Genomic DNA, 12,938 nt, shown 5'->3' on the forward strand with positions numbered 1-12,938 from the left:
GATTTTAATACTGAATACATATTCTTGTACAAAAATAAGTTAAAAATCCATGATCCAAACAATTGCAATCTACAGGGAATATCCTAGCTGTACTCAAAGACAACAGGTTGGACGCTAAGAGGCTCGCTATCTCCGTTGCCCCAAGTTTGGGGAAATATAAAAAAATTATTGAAAGTGCTGTTTAAAAAGCAAATATTTCAGGAAGTTTAGTTATAACAATTTAGTTTTAAAAATTTACAGATAGTTCTCCAAGAGAGTTTGAGCCGGTTTGGACCATGTTTTTAACAAAGTGCCAAATATGGGGAAGCTAGCTAACTAGTTAGCATAGTTTTATTAGCATCAGATAGATTTTGATGGACAAACTTTCTGGACTTGTACCAACTGCGCAGATGTCTCCTAATGTGGAACTGCCTTGGTGGATATATATCTAGTTATATATATATTTTTCTTCTGTGAGGTCTCACTCTTCAGAAGAGTCCTGACATTCTATTTTACCAGTTTTAAATAGATCATGTTTTCACTTTAACTGCAGAATGGAATTCACAGTAGGCATGGTAACAAGTCTAGAAGATAGTAGAGTGGGCAGATTTTGACCCACTTTTATATCTTCCATGTGGGGTGAGTAGTGCGCCCCTTAGATAGTGCTAAGAGCAGCTGCCACTCAACCCAGCTGCTGGAGACCATATACCCCATGCCACTGATGTACAGGGGTCTAACTAGAAGCTTCCAGGCCATGTTTCCCAGCTCCTGTCACCAGACACCCCAACACTGCCAGATTTCAACCTGTCCAAATAGTGTACACTGTGGTCAGAGGTGGAGATTTATGCAAGGAAAACATTTTTCCTTACAGGACCAAATGCTACAGGAGGTGCAAAGTCTTCACCATGCTGAGGTAGATCCTGGTGGCAAGGGAAAGAACTCAAGATGTCTGATCCTCCATCATGGCTGCTGGAAGCTGCTGGAATTCCAGTCTGGCAGAAGCCTACCTAATGTGTGTTGCCAAACACATCGCTTTCTCTTAGATTATGCTCCCCTTGCCTTCATCTCAATAGACAGTGCGTGACCATGAAAACCTCTGGGGGCCACTGCAGCTCTGAGATACCCCACCAAAGTTAGACTGGAACTGCCAAAGCATCCAGCTACTGTATATGAGCACAAGGAGGCTTGGCTGGAGTCTAGGCAATGGAGAGGCCATGTACTGCTGGGGGGACAGCTCCCCTGTTCAACACAGGAGCTAGCCGGTGGCAACAGACTGTTAACAAGTGGTTAGCAAGCAGGTAAAAAGAAAGCATGTATCCAGCCTTTAAATACTGCACTACTGTACTAGTCACATCACGTCACCCTGTGAGCTCAACTCAGACACACTGTGTATGCATTGCTCATATGATTTCCTGCAACTACAATAAAGTACAACAACTTGTACAATGTATATACTATTAATAAATTAATAGTTTTACGGTAAAATGTATTTATTTTTTTCCCCCCAGGCCAGTAAATCTCTGATATACAGTGATCACTCAGTGGGAGAAAATTATCACATTGGACACTGCTTCACAAAGACCTGGGGTAGTGATGCAAAACTGTTATTTTTTCAGAACCTGAAAATATGAACATGACATTGTTGAGAGTCACACGCAAGATTTTCGAGTCAGATTTTTCAGTCACTGGGATGCATAAGACACAAAATAGATGAAGAAAGAATATACCTGTTCTTACAGATCAAGAATTCAAAAGAGAAAGATGTGACATGGATGAAGGCTGATATCAGTCAGACATCATGTGTCACATGTCCTTTACTTTGTTGGCTTGAGACCTCAACCTACCTACATTCATGAGATGGGCATCAGTTCAGTAAGTCAGCTGACTTAAAAAGTGATGCCAGCAGTGGTGGATCAGGATTTAAAATTATGATTTTATAAATGTATGACAGCCTACCTGGAACAACTATAGAGTAGCTGTAATTAATTATCACTCAGAAAATGTAGTTCAGTTTAAGGTGTATTCATAAGTGTTTGCATGAACAGTATTCTCAAGAACATTTACATTATAAACGTAGGTCAACAGCATGCAGTTAACACCTGTCCTCTGGTCAAAACCAGGCTACTAATGATAGAGACCAATATCAAATCATATCAAAAATGTATTTATTTAGTGATTTTTACAACAGATGTTGTCACAAAGCAGTTATACAAATGTCCAAGTCCAAGTCCCCAGTGAGCAAGCCAAGGGTGACAGTGGCGAGGAAACACTCCCTAGAGCATGAGGAAGAAACCTTGAGAAGAACCAAGACTCAAAGGGAGGCCCATCCTCCTCTTGCCGACAATGGTCGCCACAATAATAACAATTTTAAGAGAAAAATTAATAAAAATGAAAAAATAAGCACTTAATGTGTAGTCAAACTTTCTAGAGGTCCTAGTCTTGTCCCGATGGTGTGCATGTGTCCTAGACTCGTAAGATAACGTCCATTAAGGGCAACAGAGAAGTAGTTGGTTAGGGTGAGGCTGAGGCAACATATAGTAGTTGTTAACTGACTTCAGAATACAACAGTGGTGCCAATGATGGTTGATTATAATTGATAATTGTCTGCAAAATATACAGCAGCAAGTTAGATACAGCTAGGTGTGCATAAAAAATGCTTACTCAGTATATAATTTGGCTTATTAAGCCATCTTATTAGCCATCTGTTGTCATCACTGATGTCGCTTAATTAGAGGAGTATAAGATGTGAAGTAGTTTCTATTTCTCACAAAGAAAACATGTTAATTAAAACATGATAATAATAAAAAAAATGCTCCCCGAGATAAACTTATGGCTCCATGTCAATGGGAGACCATAAGACCCTTTTGAAGTTGAGGTCAATTTTAACATAAATAATCAAACCTCCCTTTGAAATATTCACATTTCCTCCCATTTGATCACATAGCTCTCTGACCTGTGTGCTGTCTCTGCAGCAGTAAGGTTAATATAACCTTTTCCTTCATAATACACTTCAGGGGGATAGAATGTTTGTGAGAATTTCTGTCACTTCCACAACATGCACAAATCATCCTTCTAGATGATTATTTTCTAACAGCTTTTGCAAAAACTGACCTTGAAAATCCATATACTAACCAGGCTGTTCTCAATTTTATTCAGTTTTATCCTATGTAATTCCTCGCAGAAACCCGGTCTTGCAGACTTCTCCTTTGTAACATACGAAGGATTCAAAATGGTTTGAGCTGGTAAGAAGTTAAACGAGAATCTTTGAAAGCCATGATGCTGAATCTGCTGAAGGCCTACTTTACTGGTCAGCAGGTGTCAGTACACAGTAACGCACAGCACAACCCAATGAACTTTTGGGTCACACATGGACACTCTGTAAGAGATGTACACACAGGTGGCTAACACATAGGAGATACAGGCCACTATCAGATGGGAGCAACAAGCAACAAGAACTTTCAGTCTTTCAGCTGAGCCCATTCTGATGATGGTTTTCCGATACTGTTGTATGATGATAGAATTAGCAGGAAAATACGAATAAGAACAATTAAGGCAAAGATTAGTTCTACTGCACTGTTCATTGTGATGTTGGTCAAGACAGACGCACAAGTGAGCAGGATTCGGCCATTTCTCTCGCAGGAAACTACCCAGGTGCTTGTGCAGTCTCTTGTGATCTCAAAGCTAGATTACTGCAACTCGCTACTTGCTGGTCTTCCTCTAAGAGCCATCAAACGTCTACAATGTGTCCAGAATGCAACAGCATGACTGGTCTTCAATCTTCCGAAGTTTACATGTTACTCCGCTGCTGCGCTCCCTTCATTGGCTCCCAGTAGCTGCACACATCAGATTTAAAACCTTGATGCTTGCCTACAAAGCCAAAAATGGACCAGCCCCTTCATACATGAGATCAATGGTCAAAGCCCGATCTGTACCTGGAATACTTTGAACCTCAAGTACGGCTCATTTTGAAATAACATGCTTCAGGAGTCATGGACGACAGACTATTTTCTGTCACTTGCTGTCCGGACAACAGAGCCCCTTGCAGTCTTCAAACGCAGATTGACTGACTAATTTAGTACTTATTGTAAGGTATTGTTTATGTTGTTTAACAAACTCTAGCACTTATTGTTTATTGCATTTATCATTGTTTAAGATAGACTTTATCTATTTTGTACTTCTAGGTATCAGCATTGATCCCTGTATTCTACAGTATTCTAATTAATTGGTATGTTGGACTCTAACCTACTGTACTGTACTAGGATACATTCTATGAGTAAATGACAAAGCACTTGGTAAGTCACTCTAGATAAGCGCGTGAAATGATGAAAATGTAAATGTAAATGCAAATATACAGCTCTGACCTGAACCCTTTTTGGCTTCTTTCAAAATGTGTTTTCCATAATAATTTGGTCTCATATCATCAAAACAAGTGTGTTGAGACAAAACTGAAAGGTCATATGCTTCTCTATTCTATGCATAAAAAAACACAATCAAATGTAATTTTCCTTGACCCTAAATGCACAGCTTAGGGGTTGATCTCTAAAGGCTGCTTCAGTTTTGCACTGGAGCTTCAAAGCCAATGTAGCTAACAACTAATCTAAGATATTGTACATAATTGTTTGAACCATAAGTCAAAACTATCAAATAGTTAACTTTCTGACATGGTGTCAAACCATGTTGAGTTATTATGTAATCTCAAACAGCTTGCTTATGTGGTTTCTGCCCCTGTACATGTATAAACATGGACAAAAGTGACTAACAATCTAGACTTTAGATGGCTTCTGAAGCCTAGTATTGAAAATCAAGAATCTTTTCCATTAATTTACCTAAACCAAGTTTTCATTACTTTAGGTTATCCTACACATTAGTTTATAAGCTGTTTAAAATTTGTGCAGAAGAAAGTAACTTTTCTTGCAAAACCCGTGATGAACTATCTTGCTTCTGAACACACACACACAAACTTCTGAACCAGACATACAAATTACATCCTTTGCCAATGACTCCATCATTTGAATGAGTAAATGTTTTGGCCATATTACATTTATGTTTATTTACAGTTTATTTGGATAATACAGTTTAATAATTTAATTATTATAAGCATACAATTATCAAAACTGCTTATTTTAAAAAGATGCAGTTCAGATTCAAAACGATGCTACACAGGAAACTTTCATTTACATGGAAATGGAGGCTTGCGCTTTAAATGTGAATACCCTAATTATATAATGATAGAAACAGTAACAGACCTTTCACTTTAACCAGTTAAATTATTGAATGTAATCAAACTTATTACTAGGTGAAAATGTATGTATTAAGAGCTTTAACTCTATAGGGAAATGTAGCTGAACAAGCTACTCCTTGCCACTGATAGTAACAAAGCAATTAAATCCTAAGATTCAAGTTCAAACCACAAAGAGGTAAATAAACTTGTGCAATTATCTTTCTTTAAGTACATGAAAAACAACGTAACTAGAGAAACAAAAAACAGTAAACTTTTAATTGGTTCAAGAGATGCTTTTAATTGGAGTGAATAAAAATAACCCCATGCTCTAGAGAGGTCAGATATCCTTTTGTTTTCATATTTGTATTTAAACCCTCAAACAATCTCTGTTTCTTCATTTGTAATGATGAAATCAAATTGAACACTAATTAAGTCCAGACCTTCACAGGTACAATTCATTGCACAATGTCATGTGTGCAATATAGAAAATTGTTTCATATTGGCTTTTCCACTGATTATTATTATTTTTTTTGGTTTGAATTTACTAACATTTTAATAGGTTTAACTTTAATCACTAATTCAAACTGTGGGACTATCTAAAATATTATTGTATTGCATGAAATGTAATTTCTGCTTTTTTCTTCTCTGTTTTTTTTCTAGTTGCTGGATTCAACTAAAATGAACACGACAGACCCAGTAACAGTTTTCATTATTGATGGTTTGAAAGACAGATATATGATTCTATTTTCTATTTTTCTTACAATATATATTCTTATACTCTGTGGAAACAGTATGATCATGTATGTCATAAGAACAGACTGCAGACTGAATTCACCCATGTATTTGTATCTCCATAATTTATCATTCTCTGACATGGTCTACACATCAGTGACTATTCCAAACATGCTGTCAGGATTTCTAGTTGAAGTTAAGACCATTTCTAAAACAGGATGTTTTGTGCAAATGTATTTTTTTCTCTCTATGGGTATAACAGTACGTGCTTTGCTAACAGTTATGGCTTTTGATAGGTACTTAGCTATCTGTCATCCTTTACGCTACATATCAATTATGACTAGGAAGGTTTGCTTTTTGCTCATATTTTTAGCATGGTTCTTTGGATGGATCATACCTGTCCCTTCCCTGATTTTAGCAGTGCCACTACCATTCTGTGGGCCCAACATAGTTAAACATATCTTGTGTGATCACAGCTCACTTGTGCGTCTGGCCTGCACGGACATCACAAGGAACAGTGCAGTAGCACTAATCTTTGCCTTAATTGCCCTTATTGGTACTTTCCTGCTAATTTTGGCATCATATATCAGCATTGGGAAAACCATCATCAGAATGGGCTCAGCTGAACGACTGAAAGCTCTTGGTACTTGTGGCTCCCACCTGATAGTGGTCTGCATCTCTTATGTGTCAGCCTCCTGTGTGTACATCTCTTACCGAGTGACCATGTTTGACTCAGAAGTACGTTTGGTTTTTGCTGTGCTTTACTCTGTACTGACACCCCTGCTGAATCCCTTCATTTACAGCTTAAGGAATAAAGAACTGCAGGATGCATTTAAAAGAGCCTTCAGCAGATGCAACACAGCCTCACACACAAGTAAGTGTGTCAGGAAAGCTGTGCCCTCTATCTCATGATGCAACAGATCAAACAGTAACACATGCACAAATGTCTTCCTTCCACTACCTTGTTAAAGATGTGTTGGACATATTTCTTTTTTTTCTTTTTTTTGCATTTTCCACAGTAATGGAGAATCATGTCAAAATAAGATGGTGATGTAAAATTTGAACTCTTCCTGTTTCTAACACATCAAATTGCATCAGGTCATATATGCTGTAATAAACTGAGTGCTGGCAAGGAAAAGCATTGAGGACAAAAAAGAAACTTATCTTTTCAACAGGAAAAATCAATTTCCTTTCTTCATCTTTAACAATAAAACTAAAAAATATAAGGTAATTGTAAATGTAAGGTTTGAGACTAAAACCAGCACCGACTAAAGTATATATGTACTGAAGTCCTGTGTTCAGATATTACTACAGTCAAGAGTGAAGAGCAACAATAGAAATACTACAATACTTAAGTACATGTAAAATTATTAATTATTTATTATTGGAGACATAGAAGTTAATAATATATTTGTTGTTCTATATTAATCTTTCAACTTTTACTTTGCATGTATACATAACATGTGCATATTGAAAGTGTCAGGAAATAGTGTCATACATTCACATTCATTTTTATACATTTAGATGTCACTGCTTGATAGAAAAACATGTTTTACTGATTCAAATTAGTGGAGGATTGAAGATATTTTAAATATTAGTTTATGTGGTTCTAGCAAATATAACCATATAACCAGTGCAGAAATCAACCATATGCAGAATTAGCAAGATGCATGTTTTTTTTTTTTTGGTTTTTTTTTGAGGCATTTCTGTGGATAGTGGTTATCAATTGGGATATTTTTTTTTCTTATTATTTTCTTGGATTTTCCTCTTCTCTTAATGTGGATTTTAAAAGTAGTTTTACTTTTTATATCTTTACATTTTAGGTCACTGGTATGTTAAATAACATTCTGTAAGATATGTGTGAATGTGTGAATAACTGCTGTCACTTGTATCCCTGAGTTTTGTTACATAAAGATTTTAAGACAGAGCAGCTTAATGGATATATATGCTCATTCATATGGAAGACAGAATGTAGATCGAATGTGCATTTCTTCTCAAAACATACAAATAAAACAGTTTGAAAAAAAATGCTATTTACCATTGTGCAAGACCCTTATTATATAATAATTATATATTTGAATATTTAACTATAAAGAGTTAACTTCAAGATTAATATTTAGGTGAGGTAATTACTGAAAGCATTAAAGAGTTAAATAAAATACTTAACTGTGACCAGGTTGAACATGTATTTTGAGAAAGGCTGATTTATACTTCTGTGTCTGAGTATCAACAAACATGTGCCATGTCTTACGTAGACGTTTGCATAGATGTCATATACGTGAACGTAACGTGAATGTGTGCACTAGGGGGAAGTATCCAAACCAGACTGTTTAAACAAGCATAGAAGAAAAAAGTCTCGCACTCAGAAGTATCCTTGTACAGAATAAATTGAAGTGAGTACAATACTGGAAAAAATAAAGATTAAATTTTTTTATACTTTAATTGAGGATCACATGTGGCAATATGTTGAGCATGGGTCATGTGAATGTGTGCAATGCCATACCTTTTCTTACAGCCGATTTGCAAATTGCTCCATTTTGTTTTCATACTGGTTCAGGTTCAGTACTGTTTCTTGTGACCAGCCACCAACGCTACCAGATATCCAACCAGCATTTACGTGCCACATAGGAAAACGGGCATATAGATCTGCTAAAGAGTTTATAACTTCAAATCAAACCAATCTGATGTGATTAAAGTACACATTCCAGGCTTTAATTTAAGGATATTTACATACATTTTGGTTTCATGGTTTCAACATTTACATACATGTTGAAATTACAACACTTTTTACTCAGAAGCATTTCAAAGCAACAATATGTTTGGAACATTTGACTTCACAGGTGTTTAGAATTACTCAATTGTGTTTTATTGCTTCATTAATGCAGACATAAGATACCCTATCTAAGTTTGCAAACACCTTGCATCTAAGCGTCCAAACACCTTTGGAGTCTGTAGTTCAACATAAGCACAAGAGCTGTGCCAATGAACATCAAAGAAGCTATTATGAGGCTGAAAAACAAGAATAAAACCATTAGAGACATCGATCAAAGTTTGGTATTACCAAAATCAACTGTGTGGAATGCCATTAAGAAGAAAAACCACACTGGTGAGCTCATATTTTGCAACGGGACTGGCAGGTTAAGGAAGACCTCAACTGCTGTTGGCAGAAGATTTTTCACTACAGTAAAGAAAAATTCTCATTTGTCTGTCCAACAGATCAGAAACAGCATTCAGCTAGCAGGTGCCTAATTTTCAGAGACTACTTTCTGCAGTAGACTTCATAAACAGAAAAACAGAAGCTACATTGCAAGATTCAAACCACCAGTTAGCCACAAAAGCAGAATGACATTGTGCAATGAACTGCAAAAAAAGTACTTAAAAGAGCCTGCAGAACTCTTGGAAAAGGTCTTGCAGACAGATGACACCAAGATTAACCTGTATCAGAGTGCTGGGAAGAGCAAAGTGTGGAGACAAAAAGGAACTGCCCATGATCTGAGCATACCACCTCATCTGTGAAATGTGGCGGGGGTGTCATGGCCTGGGCATGTATGGCTGCCACAGGTACTGGTGCATTTAATTTTACTGATGAAGTATCTGCTGAAGGCAGTAGCACAATGCATTCTGAGGTGTATAGGAATTCTGAGGTGTATGTCTGCTGAAGTTCCAGTAAATGCCTCCAAACTCATTGGGTGGCATGTCATCTTACATCAAGATAATTTTTCCAGTCATACTGCTAAAGCAACACAGGTGTTTTTCAAAAGTAAAAAAAAAAAGGAAAGTTCTTGAATGGCCAAACCAATTACCCAATTTAAGTACAATTGAAAATGCATTTCCTATGCTGAAGAGAAAACTTAATGGGAACAAGGGCCCAAAACAAGCAAGAGCTGAAGATGGCTGCAATAGAGGCTTGGCAAAGCATAACCAGAAAAGATACTCAGCACTTAGTGATATCTATGAATCACAGACCTCAAGCAGACATCATATGCAAGGGATATGCAACAAAGTACTTAATATGTACCTTTGTACTAATGTAATTAAGCTTTAATGTACCTATCATTGGTATGTCCTAAACATTATGGTACCCTGAAATGATGGGGACTCTGTGTAAAAAGGGTCGTAATTTAAATGTGGTGACGCTAAAATCTATGCAACTACCCTTAAAGTAAAGTCTGTAATGTGTATGTTAGTTATGGGTAACTGGTTTGGATCAGAGGGTCATATCAACATAAAATTTGTCTTTGTCCCAAACATTATCTATCTATCTTCTGTCAATGTCTTTATAGGTAGATTTTCCAACTTTGCTATTAGTTTGTTTGTTATTTATTATATTATATTCTCCACTATCTTACCTCTCCCAAACATTAGTTAGCAGGATAGGTTCTAACAACATGAAAACACAATAAGCACTTGCACTCTGACATTCACTCTGTTACTTATGTAGAATAATTAGAAGTTGAAATCATTCAGTGTCAAGGGCTTTCTCACAACATATAACAGATGGCAATCTGTTAATAACTATCATTCTGAATGTGCTATTCAAACCACAAAACTATCAATATATTTTGCTGCCCATTTTGTCAGTTTGCAATGACAAACTTGAATAGTCCCCAAAACCAATGTATTATAAATCCCCTGGGCTTCAAACCATGGCAAGACACTTCTCAGCTACCTGGAAGTTAGAAGCTGGTCCAATAAATTTAAGTAGTATAATTATATGAATAATAGAAACAGTAACAAGCCTTTCATTTATTTTAAACCATTTAGAACATATTGGAAATTGGTTAAAATGTACCTGAAGTGCTTTAACCCATAAGAGACCATGGTGACATATGTGTCACAGACAGTTTAAATGTTCTATAAGGTTCCTTATACAGCTTCATCATTCACTTTAACTCATCATGTCCCAATGTTACATATGCTAAACTTCCTGGATGCAGTCATGTGACAATTTGTGAATTTGGGTATTTGTGACCTCATTTTCAAAATAATGGTGTACTTGGTTAGTGCATGAGACAAAACAAGCAAATTTTTAAAAAGCCAGTTTTTGTTTCTAAAGGTATGTTCCAACCCATTTAACAATTCTAATGATTTAATAACATGTCCTAGATTAGAACCTCTTCTGACCCAATTTCTAGAACAAAATGATCAAATACAAGTTATGAAATGGTTCTTGTGACATATATCTTACATCGGGCTTTTAACCTTCAGATAACTACAAAAGATGTCATGTGACCTCTTTGCCACAATAGGAAAAATGCTAATGAGCTGATCAATTATTTTAACCCATTCAGTTCTTTTGAATCAATTTGTTTTTCTGATGTTCAATTCAAATCATATTTAAACAGACTTAAACATAAAAGTAATGTCAAATCAGTTAACTAATAACATAAAATGTGTTATGAAACAATTTTTGCATATCAGTACTGAAATCGCTTCTTAGTTTTAACAGCAATGCTTTACTTGGTAAATAAAACAAAAACAATAATTTTACTATAGTCATAGAACGCTTGCCTCCCGCGAATCACGTGGTTTGGCCAGCCATGTGTAGTGAAAGGATCTGTTTATGGCCACACCTGCACACCTGCACCTTGTTTGTCTATATGTATTTATATGTATTAAAGGTGTGCAGAGTGTTGGTCATTGTGGATGTAACGTCATAAATGTCTTGATGTAATGTTTCCTTTATTGTTGTTAAAAGTACTCGTGTTTATCGTCCGTGTTTAAATGTTAACCGTTTCATGTTCGTGTTAATGTTTGTAATGTTTGTGAGTGCTGTTGTCATTATATGTGTTAATAAATGTACGTCCTGCCCCTCGCTCTGCGGCACTCAGATCACCTCGCGTTACAACTATCTCATGTTGACCCTATTTCAGTATAATTTTGATTATTCATAGTATGAATACCAAGAACCGATACAATGTCCAGGATGCACTCAATATTATCACTGGAGATGACAATGAGTTTGAGGGATGTCAAGATAGCTCAGATGAAGACCCTGAAGACCCTGATTACACTCCTAGTAGCAAAGACATGGAGAGTGATGAGTCAAGTAGCTCTGATGATTCAGAGAGTAGTGAATCTAATGAGTTGGATGATGTACTGCAATCAGACATCAACCACACAACAAAGTACAAGTATCCAAGGAAAAAAAATTTTTTTTTGGAGAAAGAAACCTTTTGAAGCCCCTGAGTGCACATTCAAAAGACAGATAGTCACGCCTCCAGACAAAGTTCATACTCCACTGGAGTACTTTAGAAAGTTCCTAACAGCAGAAATGCTTCAATTACTGATGGAACAAACACATTTGTACAGTGCACAAAAATCAGGATGTCAGAGCAATGTTAACGCCACTGTTAAAGAACTGGAAATACTGATCGGTCTTTACCTGCACATGGGTCTTTGTGAATTGCCAGGAAATCGTGCATACTGGGAAAATGACACAAGGTGTTCCATGGTGGCTGACAACATGTCATGCAACCATTTTCAGACCCTGCTGTCATGTCTACATTTCACTGACAACACTGATTTGTCAAATAGACAAGAGGACAAGTGTTGGAAGATCCGCCCATGGCTTGGTATGTTTCGCAAACAATGCTTAGATATCATCTCAGAGGAGAACACCTCTATTGATGAAAAAATGAAATGGTGTCCTTCAGCAGGACACACATCCCAATAAGGCAGTATGTGAAGGGCAAGCCCCACCCTTGGGGATTGAAAATTTGGGGTCGCTGCACTTCGTCAGGAATCCTTTGTGATTTTATGGTCTATGAAGGTGGCACTGGGAAGAAAACCTTTCTTAGCATGGGAGGTGATGTTGTGGTCAAACTGTGTGAAACACTCCCATGAAATCAAAACTACAAAGTATTTGCTGAAATTTTTTTTCTTCAGCACTACTGGTGCACAGGCTTCTTCAGCAGCAGATCTACTTTGTAGGAACACTCCGGGGCAACCGCATGTCTGGTTGTCAGTTTGAAGATGAGAAGAGTCTTGCCAAGAAAGGTAGAGG

At 36.8% G+C, this 12,938-nt stretch overlaps 1 protein-coding gene across 1 annotated transcript; it reads left to right on the forward strand.

Annotated features, from left to right (window-relative positions):
* Positions 1-5,878: 5,878 nt before the first annotated feature.
* On the forward strand, positions 5,879-6,844 carry or101-1 (odorant receptor, family B, subfamily 101, member 1). Its single transcript, XM_027017966.2, has one exon. It carries the CDS (start codon positions 5,879-5,881, stop codon positions 6,842-6,844), a length of 966 nt encoding a protein of 321 aa, XP_026873767.1.
* The last annotated feature ends 6,094 nt before the right edge of the window (positions 6,845-12,938 follow it).

This window comes from Electrophorus electricus, chromosome 6, assembly GCF_013358815.1.
Source record: "Electrophorus electricus isolate fEleEle1 chromosome 6, fEleEle1.pri, whole genome shotgun sequence".
Classification (NCBI taxonomy): Eukaryota; Metazoa; Chordata; class Actinopteri; order Gymnotiformes; family Gymnotidae; genus Electrophorus; species Electrophorus electricus.